Here is an 18,618-nt window from a genome sequence, read left to right as displayed (position 1 = left end):
GAATATGAAGTCAGAATTTCTCTACCAGACTTTTTTGAAATTGCCCTTCCTACTTTCCATCAAGTACATGTGCGTGAATAATTACAAGTACAATACATTATTTATTTATTTTATTTATTGCATCTCTTAAGTTGCTAAATAAATAATAATTTATTTGAGTTGATAAATAGCCAAGAAAAATAAATGTTGTTATTATTATTTACACAGTAATTAAAATGATCAGAAATGATACACATATAATTCATGCCAAATGTTTTACTCAATGTAATTATGTCACCCATTAATCACACATTGTGCAGAATATATGAATTTTGTTTTTGGTGACTCAGTGTTGGATGTAATACTGTAACATAGCAAACAATGAATCATGCTGGCTAAGAAAAATTTGAACTACATCAGTCAATTGCAAGATCTTGTGTGTGTAACATTTAGTGGTACAATTAATTTTCCTACCAATTTGTGATTTTATTTTTCCCTTTAGAAATCAATGTGTATATACTAACATTAATGTGTATATAAAGTGTTTAAAGTTTTATAATAAGTGTCTGTGAGTGTATTGCAGTGAACTTTTTAATAATAAAAGTGGATACACTTGCATTAACCTTCCAGACAGTTCTGCAACATTTGTAGTGAGGTATTAAAGTTGTGATGCTGAAAGTGATAGTACTGTTACTTGGTCTACAACTTGGTTACACTAAATCTTGTTGCTTCTTGTATAAGTGGGGGAACAGAGATAGGAAAAATTATTGTATTAAAAAGGAGTGGCCAAAAAGAGAAATAATGACTACAGGACAGAAGAACATTGTCAGTCCAGTACAGTGAAACTGAAAAAGTTTACTTTCTGCCATTACACATTGTTAAGTTTAATGAAAGATTTTGTTAAAGCAGTGAATCATGAGACTAGATTCCACTTTCAAAAACCAAGTTCCCTTATATAAGAGATGCTAAGATAAAGAAAGGTATATTTGTTGGTCCACAAGTAAGCAAACTAATATTGAATTCGAAGACACTATGAATGACTGTGAGGTTTCTGCATGAAAGTCTATTAAAAAGGTTGTAAAAACTTCCTGAAAAATCATAAAGACGATAACTACAAAAACCTTATAACTGAGCTTCTTAAAAGTATAAAGCACTTGGACATAATACGTCACTAAAAATCCTCTTCTTAGATTCTCATCTGGTTTTTTCCATACCAATCTTGGAGTTGTGATTACAGATATGGAGAATGCTTTCACCAGGAAATATCTGCAATGGAAACATGCTACCAGGGAAGATGGAATCCAAGAATGCTGGCTGACTCTGCAAAAATCTCAAGGTTATGTACCTCCAGCAAACTACATGAGAAAATCCAAAAGAAGCAGATTTTGGGCATGTAGAAATAACTACATGTAAAATATTACTTTACTACCATTTTCTTAAAAACAAAATGAATTTTTCTTAAAACAAAAAAATGGTAATTACAAAAAAATATATACCTGATGGAAAGAAACTACTTACATATTTGAAATCATTGTCAAAAATACTATAAGATTTAACTATTAACATTCTTGTAATAAACAAAAAAGAAATGTTCTTGTCCAATATAATTTTTCTCAGAAATCTATGTATTTTAAAAATTATTTACATTTTACAGTTAGCTATAACAACATGAACTGTTTTAATAAGAAAATTAAAACAAAATTTTTTAATATGTTGTTTCATCTTCCAATATTTTAAACCATTTTTTTAAGTTCAATATTATATAATCTACTTTCAAATAATGGAATTGTTTCTTTCAAACAATCCCTTGGAGCAAATCAATATCATCTCCTTTCAAGAACTCACTAGTTGCACTGATGCTATTGGTGCTCACCTTAAGAAATATGTAATTTAAGAAGTTGTTTTCGAATTTAAAGTAATATTTTGTCATACTATTCAGCAAATGAAACTATTCCTTATTTTAAAGGAGAAATACCACAGTTGTAACTTCACCCTATTATTGTCACCATAAATCCTGCTATAGATAAAAAGTGGAATAAGCTGGCCAAATAAAAATGAAAATAATTGTTATGGCCTTGTTCACTATTTTTCACTTCAAAAGATCTTATAGACTTCAACTATTTCAAACTCCTTATATTTTATCTGAAATCTCAGAGATAGTTCAATATACAATACTTTTAGGATAAGTTCAGAATAGAATGTATTTTAAAGTTCAGTTTGAATTCTTTAAAGTGATGGATTTGAAAAATAGTAATGAAAACTAATTAAAACCAACAAACAACATTCGGTCATTAGACAAATATTTTCTAGCCTGCCATATAAATTGAAAAATAGCTATAAAATATCTGAAATGAGTTAACAATATGCAAAACCAGAAAGGGCAATGAAATTATATTAAATTTCATGCATTTTGATTTACGAGTATTCATAAAAAAGTGAAACATTCATTCAGATAAGTTCTGATTTTCACTAAATCTAATTTAAAATTTGAAAAATGTGCTGCAGAATTGGTACATCAAAGCATACTGTAGGTACCACTTTTTCTCTTCTGTTCATGGCAATAGACTTGTAATTGTTATAAGATAAACCCTTTCCGTTATTCCTACCTAGCATTCTACAGTCATTTATTGTCACTATTCCAAATTTTCTTTGTGCATCTGCATTCAATTTTATGTATTTTTGAAAGTTTGTTGATTTTTAATTTTAGATTACACTGAACATTTTTACACAGACTTTTTAATTTAGAAAAATTGCTACATATATAAAAATAGGTAATACAGAGACCATCAGTTTCAAGTTGTGTAGTCTTGAGCCAGTTTTTTTTATAGTAGCCTGTTTGCTTGTTTTTTTTTTATTGCACCTATCATGAGAAAGTAAATACTGAGTCACATTATTTAACAAAGCATTCAAACAACTATTCATTATTAGGTTGAGTGAGTTGAAAAGGTTAAATCAGTGAAAAAAGTTTCACTTAGGGAAGTGATTTATTTGTTAAAAAATTGAAAAATGAAGGAATTCCCAGACACACTGATGTTAAATGAGTAATAATTCTCAATTAGTTTGTTTTTTATTTGTAAAGTGAACTCTATGAGTTCAAAATAAAGAATTTTGAGATCATTGATGAATTAATATTCATTTCAATTAATCCTCAACTTCTACAAAACTGATTAAGGGTGTTACAACTAATAATGATTCTATTCTTTTAGTTTATGACAATTTTGTGTTGCCACACAACTAAGTATATGTAATATGGATCGATGGTGCACTATCTATTTTGGGTTAAAAAAGGAGCCTTACACTGATATAAAAGACTTAAGGGCAACCTACGATACAACCTAAGATAGATCCAAACATATTATATGTCACTGTATTATTTCTCATGTTATATTCAACTGCTACTTCATTAGATTAAGCTTTAAACAGCAAGCAATTTTAAGAACTTCTGCATGATTTGGATGCTGAATTTAAATAATTTACATATTGCTGTGACGCATGGTACTGAGAAGTTAGAGATCAGTACCTCAACATTTGAAATACTGAAACAATTTTGGCTGTTAAGAGGTCAAATTGTTTGCTTGCTTGCTGGAAATATAAGGAATATTTCTACCTGATCCTGATAACTAGAAGTGGCTTACAGATTTAATATTTCTTAGTGAAAGTATACATCATTTGATAGACCTGAATATTAAAACACAAAATAAATCACAATTGGTCTTGATCATAAATTTTATTTTCATATATAAAAATGTTTTGAAGCAAAATTGAGACTGTGAGAAATACATTTTGCTTTTTCCCAAACAGAATCTCAGCTGTAAAACTGTGTGAAATATTTCTATGAAATATCAATTCTCCAAAACAGTTGTGGATAATTCACATATCTCAACATAATGATATTCATCTTTTTTTCACATTTCAATATTAATAATGATTCGATGCTAGTTGGGTATGGAAATAATAAATTTACAAAACAACAATGAATTGAAAAGCAAATGTAGATAAATGAAGGTAGCTGACTTTTACAGCAGGGTTCACATATCTTACACTATATTTCCTTGTCTGAGAATCCCTACAGGATTGTTGGGCACTACTTATGTGAACTACTTTTGTCAAAATGACACTTATGACATCATTACACTAAATAAATTGCTGCCTGTAACTTTGGTAAATAAATTCAAGTGTTGACTTAAAATATTCAACCAGAGGTTAACGAAATAATTGAAGAAAAGCAGTTGCACCATTCTCATAATAGACCTAAGTAACAAATGTAAGGGCGTTGAGCAATTTTTGTTTTCATTATAATATAGTATATTTTTGATTTTTTAACTAAATAAAATATTTTACATGAGAATTGTACTTATCTTATGCTGTTTACCTTCATTATAATCAATTACAATTTTTTGTATATTCTATAAACAATTACGTATATATATATATATATATATATATATATATATATATATATATATATATATACATTTAAAATTGTACATTACAAAAGTACTTAAAATAACAATGTGCAATCACACAGTCTCAAGAAGTTTAATTCACACATGAGAAGAAATGTGTTCTTGTATACAGATTTAAGTTGTAGAAACAGATAATATGTGCTGGTAGCAACTAGTTCATTATTCATTCTAAATTAATTTATTCTTAAAAGACGTGTAATATAAGCAAAAATACATCAACACCAATTCAAATTGTCAACACTGCTCCATAACAACATTTCACTTTAACAAACCCTGTTTATATTAACTGGTTCAATCTTAACTATTCTATCATTGGATCTATTGCACTGGCTAACAAAAAGTAACCAAGACCCATTATGCCTGATATGATTTTTATAGTGTGTAATTATGTTGCAACCTGAATAAAATATTTAAATTTAAACTTTTTGAAAATAGGAAATGTATTTAGTGTACTGAAAGAATAAAATATAAAATAATATATTGTCTTTATACATCATTTCAATCATGTTTTTTCAGGTTACTTATAAAAAGAAAAGTTAGACCTCATTACTCAGTGTTTTTTTGAAAAGCTTTATAACAGCTCACTTTTCGATTCTATGAAGTATCAAATTTAACATACCAGGTTCAAAGTGTATGTTTTAAGGTTAACCGAGAGAAATTATTTTATTTTAACATGGATGAAAAATGAAATTAAACAGAGATAAAATTCAGAAACAAAATTATTTAATTTGTTAGCGAATTATTGTACTTAAATTCTTTGAACTCAAAAATATTCAGAGCAGAATAATTAAATAACTATTTGTTTCATCCATGTTTCTGTATTTATTCCTGGCTATCAACCAAAAGGCTGAATTAAGCTTCAATAATACTACTGGAATTGACTGTAATATTTTGGGACAGTACATTAAGAAAAGAATTTAAAGTAATGGGAACTTCTTCCTCGTAGTACATACTACCTGACAAAGAAAGCAAAACTTAAATTAACCTGGATTAAAAACAGGTGTCTCACCAAAATTGTTCTAACACAAGATGACTAGTACTACTAGTACTGATATTAATTCCATTATGCTTTATTATCTCAAATATATAGTTATAAATACTGTGATAAAATCTGTAAAACTTCAGACATTATTTTTATCAGGGAAATAATAAAAAATCATTATATTTGGTTAAATAGATTTTGTATGTAGCAATTATATAACGATCAGAAAATTTCTGTATCTGAATGTTTGTTGGAATTCTGATAAATCAAATATTATCAGTTTTGTTATCAGATTTATAAAGTGATATATATTTTATATAAGTGTTTAAAAGTATGTGTAAAATAGAATGTGGTATCGTGTAACATTTTATTTAATTCTAATTTACCATACATTTTCTTATTCATATCATCCCAAAAATTCTACGACTGAAAAAATTTGGCCTGATGATACATCAAATCTATTAGCTGTTGACTTTGAAATTGAAGGTGTTGTTCAAGGTAAAGTCTATTTAAACTATTATTTAGTATTTAAACTAATTTTAATACAACCTCAAATGCATTTTATGTTTATTTTAATGATGGTTGAAGTGATAGATAAGAAATGTGAGACCCTTAACAAAAATCAAACCAAGAATAAATAACCTAATCTGAAAGCCATTTCAATCTCAGTATGTTCAATAAATAGGTTTGAGTATACCATAGTTTTGAAACTAAAATACAAAATTTATAAATTACTAGACTCATTTTATGTCTATGCATAATGTGAATGTAACATAAAACACTGATAATGAAAAGAAATGAATATTCATTCCATTGTCTAGTGATGTAGTCTTTAAATAGTAATAAAAATAAAAGATAGAAATTTGAAATTTTCATTTTTGTAATGATATACCAAACCAAATTATCTAATACAATGCTTTTAAAAACTTAATTTTCACTTTTCTTAGCAACTATTTTCAGAGATTGTGCTGCAGTTTTCACACTGGCATCAATTTTCATTTGGCAGACATGTATTAAAGTAATGATTGAAAAGTATGTGTGATTTGAGTTGTTTCTATTCTTTTAGTACTCTATTTTTTTTCATGGTTTTAAGTGTGTTAGGATGTGGGTGGTCTTTTTTAATAAATAATAATAAAAAAAAAAACAGACATTCACAAACAAAGAAACAATTCAAATTGTACAAAATTTTTAATTACTCTTAGGAACATGACTCCCTAATTAAAATTTCCAGCACTAATACTAGGTGATGCCAGTGGGATACTCCAGCATCAATTATTGAAGATAAAAATGTTACAAACATGATTGAAAACATTCTGAAATAAGTTTTTTTTAAAAAGTTTATTACACAACTTAGTTTGTATGATGTACAATAGTTTAAATTTCAGATTAATATCGTCGACCATCATGGTCAACAATATAAAAAAATAAACTAAAAAGAACAGACAAATAAATAACTTATTATTTTGTTATTAATTTTTTTTTTTGTTAAGTCAAAAGTTTGAATTTTGGCACCTGTTGAATAAATATAGAACATTTCTTTTCTACTATAGTGCTCTTTATTTAAGGTGAAAATTATAAAAATTTCTGAAGTCTGCTCTAGGTTTTGCTTTAAATCAAGTTTTTTCAGAAGCTACTGTTAGGAGGACTAGTATTATGAAATATAGTTCTGGCATTTTAAGTTTTTTTTTTATTTACAATAAAGAAAAAAACTAGCCGGTGTTATAAATTTAATAAAACACATACGGGTATTTTTACTTATATTTGGATATAAGTTTAAAAGTTTCTTAATATCTTAACTTTGCTTGATTGTAAGGTACTCTAAACTTATTAAGTAGATCTAAAAACTATTCAAAAAAATACATTTATTTTCATTTTATATGAATGGATGAATATAGATTTAACCCAACAAATAATGTATGTCTAATATTCCAGGGAGCCTTATCTCTTCACTACAAATCTCATTATATTGTTTCTTTGCATTCTCCTTTTCATATTTTTATTACAGTACAGTTTTCTCAACTTTTGACTGACCGGTGACAACTTTTTTCACTAGATCAGCATATTTTTTGAACATCAAATCTTGTGCATCAAATAAATCTATAAAATTTTAAATAAAAAACTTTAAAAGAATAAAACAAGCTTCAAAAAACACAAGTTAAAAGAGTAATACATTCAGTTTCACCAACTTTTGAAGTTTATGTCTAATTAAGGGGATTATTATTTATAATTTGGTGCCTACTTCATACTATCAAAATTTAAAGAATTGAAAATTGTTTTTAATGCAATTTTTTGGTGGTGAAAAGAGTAATTATTAATTTTTTTAAAAATGTGGAGAAGTCAGAGAAATTTACATAAAATGATTATATTTCTTATTAGCTTAAATAAATAATGTATTAAGATCATCATTTTATGTACTATATACATATAAATATGATATCATACAGATGGGAGTAAGGGAAACTGCAGGAAGGTCAAAGAAAAAAATCTTTGAAAATAAAATCGAAAGCTATAAATAAAAAATAAAAATAGTACAATCCATGCTAATGCATAAAAATAATAATTCTTTTAAGTAATAATGTTACAACTAAAGGATGAAAGTAAATAAATTAAATTGATTCATAATAAAAAAAAATATTTAAGCCATTAATTTCTAAATATCTGAGAACATATAAGTACTCAGATATTAACTTACATGTATTTAATGTACACATATAAGTGTACATTAAACAAGTATGCAACAATTTCAGGTTTTTCTAATTAGCAGCTACTATTTAAAAAAAAATCATTAACAGGATAATATTGTTTTTATAAAAGGAAATAGTTTAGTAATAAGCTGGATAATTTTAAACAAATCAGTTGTAAGAGCTTTTATATTGTTAAGTTTTTATTAAAACGCAAAAATTAAGAAGTCCTTCCTTGTAGGCGAAAATTTTATGTTGTATAATGAAATAACAGTTTTCTTGGAGGTGAATTTTTTAGCATAAATATTATTTTTTAATGTAAATGAACCATAAACTACTATTATTATTTATGTAATAATAGAAAGTAAGTAGTAATTGGCTAAAATACTCACTGGAAGATGAATAATGAACTATGCTTGTAATAGCATAATGTGTTTCTAATAAAGTAACTGCTTAAGTCAATGAACTGATTGTAATTATTTGTATTATTCTTATCCTATAATACCAAATACACATGAAGTTTTTGACATTTAAATAATTAAATAACATTTAAACTTGTTAATGGAATATACTTGTAGTAGTATTTTTAATAATTTATATGTTTTTAATATCATTAATGTTTATTATGTATTTTTAATAATAATATTTAGCAATGTAAAACTGTTTTAGATACATTTAAAATAACACTTATTGGTTAAATTAAGTAAAAAGCATAATAAAAAAAAGTTATTTTTAACAAATATCATGGTAATTCATTTTCTATTGTTCCAGGTGTCAATTTCAGAGAGGTAAGTTTCAGCTGTTTGATATAAATGCTTTGTCAAAATAGTTACAACCAAATCATCTGCTAGTAGATGCCAGTAAATTTTAAACAGGTAATTTCACCAATAGCTGATTCCTATTGGTCCTACATCAAATTTAAGGGGAGGGGGGTTAAGTGGATTCATTCAAAGGCAATAAGTAATTTTGATACAATGAATAATAATTTAACATGACTACAATCAAAGATGTATTTCTAACTTCATTTTTTAAAGAGTTTCAACAATGTGGACAGCAGTTTGGAGACCATTGTTATCAAGCAGAAATACAACACCTGTCAATGGCAGTCTTTAGCATTTGCTTTGACTTACAGGCTGTACCTGTCAGTAAGCATCTCACCATAACTTTGTTTATTATTGAACCCTCCTGATAATTCTCCATTCTTTGGCCTTTTCATGCTTCTGGTACACTCCATCTGTCTATCACATGACTGCATCTGAACGCCTTTTTTGTGATTGGCTATATCCTGATTGGTGAGAACCATTTATTACTGTGATTGGATAACTGTAATTCTATATAATGATTTGTCTAAGTTAGTTTTCAAAGTTGTAGATGAGTACCTTCTTGTGATTAGTATAAATAATTCAGCAGTGAAGTGTATTCTGATCTGTCAACAATTTGGTTTTTTAATTTGTCAGAATTTGTTGCTTGGACTGGTATTCTTAGTGAATTCTGATCAGTTAGATTCCTTCCATCATGTTACAAATAAAAGAAAGGCTACTTATTTGATTGGATTAAATTTGTGTGTTTTGTTTGATCAGAATTAAGATTATTTGTCATACTTCATATTTCATTATGATTAATTACATTAAATTAATTATTGTTACATAAGAAAAAGGAACAATATTTTTTAATATGATTTGGTTAAGAATTAAAAATTGATGTCAATATAAAACAAACTTTCCCCTATTTTCCCATAAAAAAAAAATTGAATATTTTTATGCTGCAGATGGGAAAAAGTTTGCCAATTTTACTAATGGATGTACTGTAAACAACAGTGCCATTTCACTAAAGCCATGACAATGATTTTTATTTAACATGTACAATTTTTTTTAAGATAAGAAGAAAGTTGTATTTAAATGGAAAATTTGTTCCACCTAAATATTTAAAAGAGAATACTTATTTGATTGGATTAAATTTGTGTGTTTTGTTTGATCAGAATTAAGATTATTTGTCATACTTCATATTTCATTATGATTAATTACATTAAATTAATTATTGTTACATAAGAAAAAGGAACAATATTTTTTAATATGATTTGGTTAAGAATTAAAAATTGATGTCAATATAAAACAAACTTTCCCCTATTTTCCCATAAAAAAAAATTGAATATTTTTATGCTGCAGATGGGAAAAAGTTTGCCAATTTTACTAATGGATGTACTGTAAACAACAGTGCCATTTCACTAAAGCCATGACAATGATTTTTATTTAACATGTACAATTTTTTTTAAGATAAGAAGAAAGTTGTTTTTAAATGGAAAATTTGTTCCACCTAAATATTTAAAAGAGAATACAAAATATGTTATGATATTTTTTATGTTACGATATTTTCTTATTTTTTCCTTTTGTGTGAGTCAAATCTACTTATTTTTTTACAAAACAGTAGTTACCCATCATTCTGGGCCCCTATGACCTTGGTGGTTTCCATGGTTCTATTGTGATGGTGGAAATTCTCTTCTTGTTTACCACTAACTGTAGCAAGAAATCCCAGAAAGAAATTGTACAAATGTAGAAAATGTTTCTTTGGTGACACGCAACAACCCATGGCTTGATAGAACTTGAGAAACTCTTATATCAGGGTTTTGCAATTTTTTTCTTTGTTTCCTAAAAATCCTTTTACCACCTTCACAAACAATTTCCAATTTTCTAATTCCTTTTGGTTGAGTTTTCCTTCAAAAGTAGTCACTTTTTTAATATTAGGTCCATAATACCTTCAAGTCTGCCAGACAAATCTACCTTCGTTACTTAAGTTTGGCTAAATTAATTAATTATGGAAAAAGTTCTCTTAAAAGTTTGGCTAAATTAATTAATTATGGAAAAGTTCTCTTAAACATTTGAAGCTTTCATCTTTTTTATCCATGCCTACAAAAATTTTTATCAGTCCTAACTTGATGAGAAATGGAAGAATTTTCTTTGGTTCAGGAGAGAGATGTATGAGATATTTTGATAATCAGGCTCAAAAGAAGGCCTCTGTGGGTTTTTATAAAATGCTTCTGTGTTGCTCTGCTAGGGTCTCATGGGTTATACGACTACCGTTATAAATAAATAAAATAAAATAATTTAAGAATAAATTAAAACTAATAATTTAAGACAAGGTTAATCAGCAAGGTTAATTTATTCTTAAATTAATCCATTTATATTTTATTTTATATATTTATAGTAGTGATCGATCTTCAAATCTTGAAGATCAGAACAGTTACATTGTTTGTACTAAATTGGATTCAGAATGCCACCATGTTTCTTTCAACTGAAACTGAATGAGCAACTGGTATAGATAGCTTTTTGTTTGGAGTAAAACTGCTTTTATTTGAATCAATAAAATGGCAGCATTTGGTAGGTTTATGGTTTATTCATGGTTTGTTCATTAATCCACATCTCAAAACACAAAAAACCCTGCATTTTATAAAACATTTATATTTCTGAAGGATATAATTCCATCTCTCAACAGATTCCACTCTTGCAATCTAGAGCTGATGTTCAGCTTCTCATTTTGTTAGGCCCAAGTCTTGCACTAACTCATTTATTTTGATGGATAAAATGGAGTTCACTGGATATCTGAGAATCATAAATTGTCTCAGAAAGATCTACATTTTCATCAGTTTGTGTTTTATTACTGACAATAAACTCTGAAATGTTGGTATCATTCCACTTCAATGGTGGAATTGGTACCTGTAAGCCTTTTATATAAGAACTAGTCTAAGAGCAGATGGCACAGATATTCAATTTTATATTATTGTATTTTTTTTTTAATATCATTCTACATGTATGACAAACATCAAAACAATTATTAGGCTCACACTACACCATATGAACTGCAAATGGTATAGAGCTTCGTTGTCTTTCATCCACTGAACTAGTCACATACAGCTTATACAACAAACATAAGGAACCCAATTCTTATATTTATTCTGAATTATATACCAAAATAAAAAAAAATTCACTTTACTTCCTTTGTTATAAATATATCTTGTGATTAATACAAAATATCCATACCATAAAACTAATCCAGTGATTTTTGTTTTCTTAAAAATCAATGAAAAATAATCTTTTTTAATAAAGAATTACACAATTCAATTATTGAAATCCACAAAAGAAATTAGTCATAAAATACATAAGAAATAGATAATAAAATGTATTAATAAAAATAGCTTTTCAAAGCAAAATGTTTACATTAAATTTGAACAGAAAGTCAATAATTGAATGCATTAAGAAAATACAACATATTAACTCCAGAAACTCCCTGGATTTAAATTTAAATTTAAACTTAAAGTCACAAAGTACATAAAATTATATGACCCAAGCAAATCACACTGATTCACACAATAATCAAATATATAAATTAAAACTGCAATGACTGTACTAAATTTAATATTACAGTGGGCAACTGGATCAACAATTAACCTCAATTATAAGGAACAAATGCAAGTCTTACAAATAAGAATCAACTTTGGAAAATCACCTCATAAAAGCTGCACACTTACAGATGTTAAATACAACTTGAAAATTTTACTCTTAATATGAATAATATTGATATTCTTCAATAATATGAAATTTACAAGGATACTGAATTTGCCAAAAACATATTAGTTGAAAAAAATCAAAAATAAATGCAGCAAATCAAATACACTGTTTGATAACATACAAAGTAGCTTTAGTTAAGAGGTTTCTTTACACTGAACACTATTAACAATGGCATAAATCCTTTAAAAAAGAGCTACCTACATAATAGCTCTAAAAACATCAGCAGCAAAATTTCATATTCGAGGCATATTCATAAAGTAAGGGCTGTTTGGTGATTAAAAATGATTAACTCATGAGAAAAGGTTTTTATGTACAGTTTTTAATTTACTACATAACTACTTCACTTTTCCACATAATCGCTATTTAGTTCTAAGCACATTTCGTAACGCTGCACCAGTTTATTTAATACCTCTGCGTAGAAGTTTGCCGCCTGGAAGTTGAACCAGTAGACAACGGCAGTCGTAAGTTCCTCGTCGTTTTCAAATCGTTGTCTACCAAGCCACTTTTTCAAATGCAAGAAGCAGTAGGTGCAAGGTGTCGGGACTATATGGAGGGTGGTAAAAACGTTCCCAACGAAAATCTTTAATCTTCTTCTTGGTTAAGGCAGTGGTGAGGATTCTTGGATAAGGCAGAGTACACGCATTGTCGTGAAGGATTACGCCTGACGACAGATTCCCGCGTTGTCGATTTTGGATCGCACGTTTCAGTTTGGTGAGCGTTTCGCAGTACAAGTCAGCTGTAATTGTTGATCCACGTTGTTCCATGAAATCAACCAAAATGACCTATTCGTCCCAAAAAACGGTAGCCAACATTTTTCGACACTAGTGTGGAGATATAGACTTTTTTGGTTTTGGGGAATTTGAATGTCGCCACTGCATTGACTGTTGTTTCGATTTTGCGTTGGTGTAGGATATTCACGTCTCGTCGCCAGTAACAATGTGAAAAAACAAATCATCTGCATCTTGTCGATAGCGGTTCTCTTTATGTTGGTCGGTGAGCAATTTCGGTTCCCACCTTCCACACAGATATCCGAGCTTTTCTATGACGTGTAGTACAACTTAAAATCAAATTCTATGACGTGTAATCGTGTAGATAGAGGTGCATCCAACATACGAAAATTCATCAGCCAGAGCACTAATCGTCAATCGCCGATCACATCGCAGTTTTCGGTTCACTTATTCAACGATTTCGTTGGTCTGAATACTGAGTCTGCCATTCCGCTCTTCGTCATGCACATTTGTGCGGCCATTTTTAAAGTCTCGACACCATTGTCTACCTTACCTTCACTCATTATTGTATGTTTACACATAGGCACAACACCCGATGAATTTCAGCAGCTGAAGATCCTTTTCCACACAAAAATCGAATCACAGCGCGCACTTCACAACTGGCGGGAGAAACGATTGTCGCGGATATTGCGATCTGCATTCACCGGCAGGCAAACGACTACTTATCAAAACAACTGCAGTGGCTTCGTAAATAGCCGGTGGATGGCCCTTCATCAGTGAAACTGTGTTCAGATACGTTAATATTTTTAAAAAAGCCGGCGGCCCTTATTATGTGAATATGCCTTGTATTTAGAAAGTGAGTATTTTTTTTTTTAATTTGTTAATAAAAATGTTTTATTATATTTTTATCATGCTTATGAGCACTTACAAATAAATAAACAATGTAAATCATAATTAAATGTAATAATGATTAAATTATGTTTCATTAATTATTATTATTTTTTTAATGTAAATTAAAAAAAAATTATTATTTTCAGTTTACAAGAGAGAAAGCCAAACTTCTTGATTTGAGAGGTTTTGTAACAAACACAAAAAATGGAACTGTATTAGGGCATCTAGAAGGAAATGCTGATGATGTAAAACACATGTACGTAAAAAAAGTAACTTTTGTAGAATATCCAATTAAAAAATGCTTGTTGCAGGAGATTCAATATGAGATGTTGCAGATTTCATATTTTTGTGAGAACACAAATAATAAAGAATATAAGGGTGGGAACCTATTACATTTTAGCCAACTGGTAATCTTCCCATAGGATATCCATTAGTATTATGAATTTTATTTTTAATAATTAAAAAACCAACAATTCTTTTATATATATGTTCAAGAGCTTTCAGAATAAAATTCCATCATCAGGAACTTAAAAAATGTATGTTATAATCTTAATAAAACTAAAATTTCTTTGCCATGTAAATCTGTTTATGTACATTCACAACACCATTAAATGGTAGAGACATGCATAATGACAGGATTTTATTCGACATAATTTTAAACATTTGACAACCTTTGTTATATTACATTATGTTACATAAACAAATTTACATGACAAAGAAGTTTTAAGTTCCTGATGATGGAATTTTATTCTGAAAGCGCTTGAACAAATATATTAAAGAATCATTGGTAACTGGGTTTTTTAATTATTAATTATATAATCATACCAACAGGCCATGTTTGATAAAATTATTATTATTATGAATTTTGTTTAGTTTATTATTTTAACCAGCTAATTTATATCTAAAATATATAATGAACATTTTTGACAAGAAAGAAAAACTGTGCTGTCAACTAGTTCTTGGCAAAGAACATCTGTAAAGGGCTACCTAGTTATATAACTCTGATAGTAGATTAATGAAGGTCAAACCTTCATCAAAATTAATCCATATAAATATATGCATTTAAGTATACATAAGAAAAAATATATGAATATAATGCACACAACCTATTGTTTGATTGAATAGCTAACATGATGATGCTTACTGATATCTGAAGGACTTCTCAGTGATTAGTGATGGTCTAATAGCTCTCTTTACTATTGTTCTAAGATGATGTATGACCTTTGTTTAAAGCAGACTCTTAAGATGTTACTCTTACTTGGATTTGAAAATAAATGTTACCAGTCATTGGTGTTTAATCACCAATGACTGTTACCAATCACCAATAAACACCATTAAAGTGACAGGTAACAGTCGATTGTGTTTAATTAATAGCACTGTAGTATTAGGACAGAGGACAGCCTGAGACTGGACAATACCAAAGGTCAAAACATTATTGGGATTGGAGTTTATTGCAAAGCACTAATCTCAAATTAACAGTAAAATAAGTTTTTAATATAATCATTTGCTGGATTATCTTTAGAAGATTGCTGATACTATATTAAATTAAAAAAATGTTGTGGATTCATCAAACCACTGAATAACTCAGTATATAATAACTCACAATTATAATTTACTATGAGTTAATGAATAATTTACTACTGAGTTAATCACATTCATTCATAGTAAATTGTAGTTTACTATGAGTGAATTACTCCAACATTAAGAAGTGGTTGTCTACATACTTGAACAATTATCAAATGATTTTGTTGATTGCTATCAATAAAAATTGTTGATTTTCTGGCTTACCTTAAATTTTAAGATTTCTTTACAAGTTTCTTGGATTGGGGATATAACTAGTGAGTTTATCGTTCAGTTAGATAGTTTCTGACATGCAATTCTGGGAAAATTTTTGAGAATTTTTCTTAAGAAAGTTATTGAGTTTTTATAGGAAAAGGGCTTTCTCTCTCTATATTCATATATATAAAACATAAAATATGAGTAAGTTAATGCGAAATTATCTTTAATTTGCTGCTATCATCTTGGGTACATATTGCAATCTCCCAAAGAAGCACTCCTCTGCATACAGTAGTAGTTCGTTTTTTGTTGTCTTTTGATGGTTTGATAGTCCCTTTCACAAAATCCACCCTTTTCCCTTATTGTCCTAACATCGCATTCCTTCTTGGACATGTTCTACAAGTTTTGATTTGATGAATGCTGATCATTATTATTATGGGTATAATGACTTTTAATGTAGGGACTTTCTTGATACTTGTTTGATTTTGGTGGGGATAACTGTACCATGAACCTATTCAGTACTGTTTTTATTATCCAGTATTAGTAAAAAAACTCAATCCAGCAGGCCTGGAGCCTGCTAGATTTTTTAAGCTAAATTGCTAATCAAAAAATAAGACTGGTCCTGTTGAACTGCCTATCTATTACAATAATCATTTATAATATAAATCTAAAACACTTCCTCTACATATTTAAAAAAAATAGCTTTCATTCAATTTTAAAATAAAAATATAATAATTTCAAGCAAGAATTTAAATCATAAGCGAATAACTATTCCAATAATAATTACTGTCTTAGAGAACAGAATGGAATACGTCAGTTTTGTCATTTAGACTCAAAACAAACAATCCAAAAACAGAGTTGTTAATTTAACCTGAATAAACACAGCAATAATTAACTCTTATGTTCTACTTCAAAACCACCACGTATTTTGAAAATCACTAATATATGTGCACAAATATTGGGCAACTAAAAAACTTATAAGTATACTGATCTGCAAAAATCTCAGTTACCTAGAATACAATTATAACTACCAGAAAAAAATTTAGAAATCAGTTACAAATTTTAATATATTCCATTAAACAAACATAGGTACTTACGTATTAACGCCACCGCAGCTACAGCTTTACTTAAAAACAAAGTAGTCAATCGGATTTCGGTGGAAAATGAACAGTCTCTTTATTAATTTTAATAAATGGTTATTTATATTTATTTATTTTATAAATATAATTTAACCAAACTTAACGTACGCTCGCTAACCTTGACTAATTACACCGTAATTTTTTGAGTATTTATTTAATAAATTAGTAATTATTGCTATTATTTATTATTTAAATAATCAAAACACTCAAGTTAATTAGTCAAGGTTAGCGAGCAAAGGTTAAGTTTGGTTAAATTGTATTTATAAAATAAATAAATATAAATAACCATTTATTAAAATTAATACAGAGACTGTTTTGAATCTATATTAAACTCTATATCGGCCCATTTTCCACCGAAATCCGATTCACTACTTGGTTTTTAAATAACGCTGTAGCTGCGGTGGCGTTAATACGTAAGTACCCAAACATAATAATGCAATATATAAACATAAAAAAGGATAAAATTACTTATTTATTTTTTCATTAACCTATATCTACACATTTCTATGAAACATTATTTAAGTGTAAATGTGTTTTCTATAAGAAATATTAATTTAACAAAGTATTTCAGGAAAAAATGGCTTCGTTATGTAGGTAGTCCTGATAGTGTAGTTGAAAAGGCTATATTTCATAATGAAAAGAAGATTAAAAAATACACCAGGAACAGAGCGTTTCTAATACTAAAAAATGTATCAAGAACATTTTAAGTTATTTAAACTTAATTTTAAAAACTTTTTGTGACATAACTTTAAGATCTACAAGTAATGATGTTCAAGTCATATAATTTTAACTACTGTGATTTAATGTTTATTATTTCAGGGGATCTTGGTTAAAAGAAAATACAAAAAATTATACCTTAACTGTATTAGAAAATGAAAAGTTAAAAGAATATAATTATAAAAATAAAACTTTACAAACTTTTCTTTTAACAATCATAGACCCAAGACCATTTACTACAGAAGCTGGTGAAAAGAAATAATTAAAAATTTAATTAAATACAGCAAATTAAAAATAAAAGTGCATACTGCAAAGTGTTATAAATTTATATTTTTATTTCAGGAAAAAATGGCTTCGTGAAGAGGGCTCTCCTTTAAGCTCCATTAAAAATGCTACTTTCACAAACGAAATGAAACCACACAATTACACATACAAAGATTTTAACATTATTAGATAAATATGATAAAAGTATTAATTACTTTTTTATAAAAATTATACATTTCAAATTTATATAATAACCTAAAAATTAAATTGAATGCTGTAATAACAATATGGAACTAAGTAACTAAGTTTTCAAATAAACATTTCTACCACCATAATTATATTTATATTACTTAGTAACCTTTAACTTCAAACACTAGTTTATACAAAAATATTGATGCCTCTTATGCACATTTGCATGTATTTATTTTTATTA

The 18,618-nt window shown here is 27.9% G+C and overlaps 1 protein-coding gene across 3 annotated transcripts; it reads left to right on the top strand.

Annotated features, from left to right (window-relative positions):
• Positions 1 to 5,681: 5,681 nt before the first annotated feature.
• LOC142324531 (acylphosphatase-1-like) lies at positions 5,682 to 18,520 on the top strand. 3 transcript variants are annotated; one of them, XM_075365365.1, is made up of 4 exons: positions 5,682 to 5,925; positions 8,880 to 8,896; positions 14,436 to 14,545; positions 18,024 to 18,257. In XM_075365365.1, the coding sequence occupies exons 1-4, from the start codon at positions 5,775 to 5,777 to the stop codon at positions 18,181 to 18,183; spliced, it is 438 nt and encodes a 145-aa protein (XP_075221480.1). In that variant the 5' UTR covers positions 5,682 to 5,774; the 3' UTR covers positions 18,184 to 18,257. The 3 variants fall into 3 exon arrangements, with proteins under 3 accessions (XP_075221480.1, XP_075221481.1, XP_075221482.1); XM_075365366.1 differs by lacking the exon at positions 18,024 to 18,257 and adding an exon at positions 17,776 to 18,017 and having other exon boundaries at positions 5,684 to 5,925; XM_075365367.1 differs by lacking the exon at positions 18,024 to 18,257 and adding an exon at positions 18,264 to 18,520 and having other exon boundaries at positions 5,691 to 5,925.
• Positions 18,521 to 18,618: the final 98 nt, after the last annotated feature.

This window comes from Lycorma delicatula, chromosome 5 (assembly GCF_047948215.1).
Source record: "Lycorma delicatula isolate Av1 chromosome 5, ASM4794821v1, whole genome shotgun sequence".
Classification (NCBI taxonomy): domain Eukaryota; kingdom Metazoa; phylum Arthropoda; class Insecta; order Hemiptera; family Fulgoridae; genus Lycorma; species Lycorma delicatula.
Note: the sequence above shows the minus strand (reverse complement) of the source record. Positions and strands in the feature narration are given on the sequence as shown.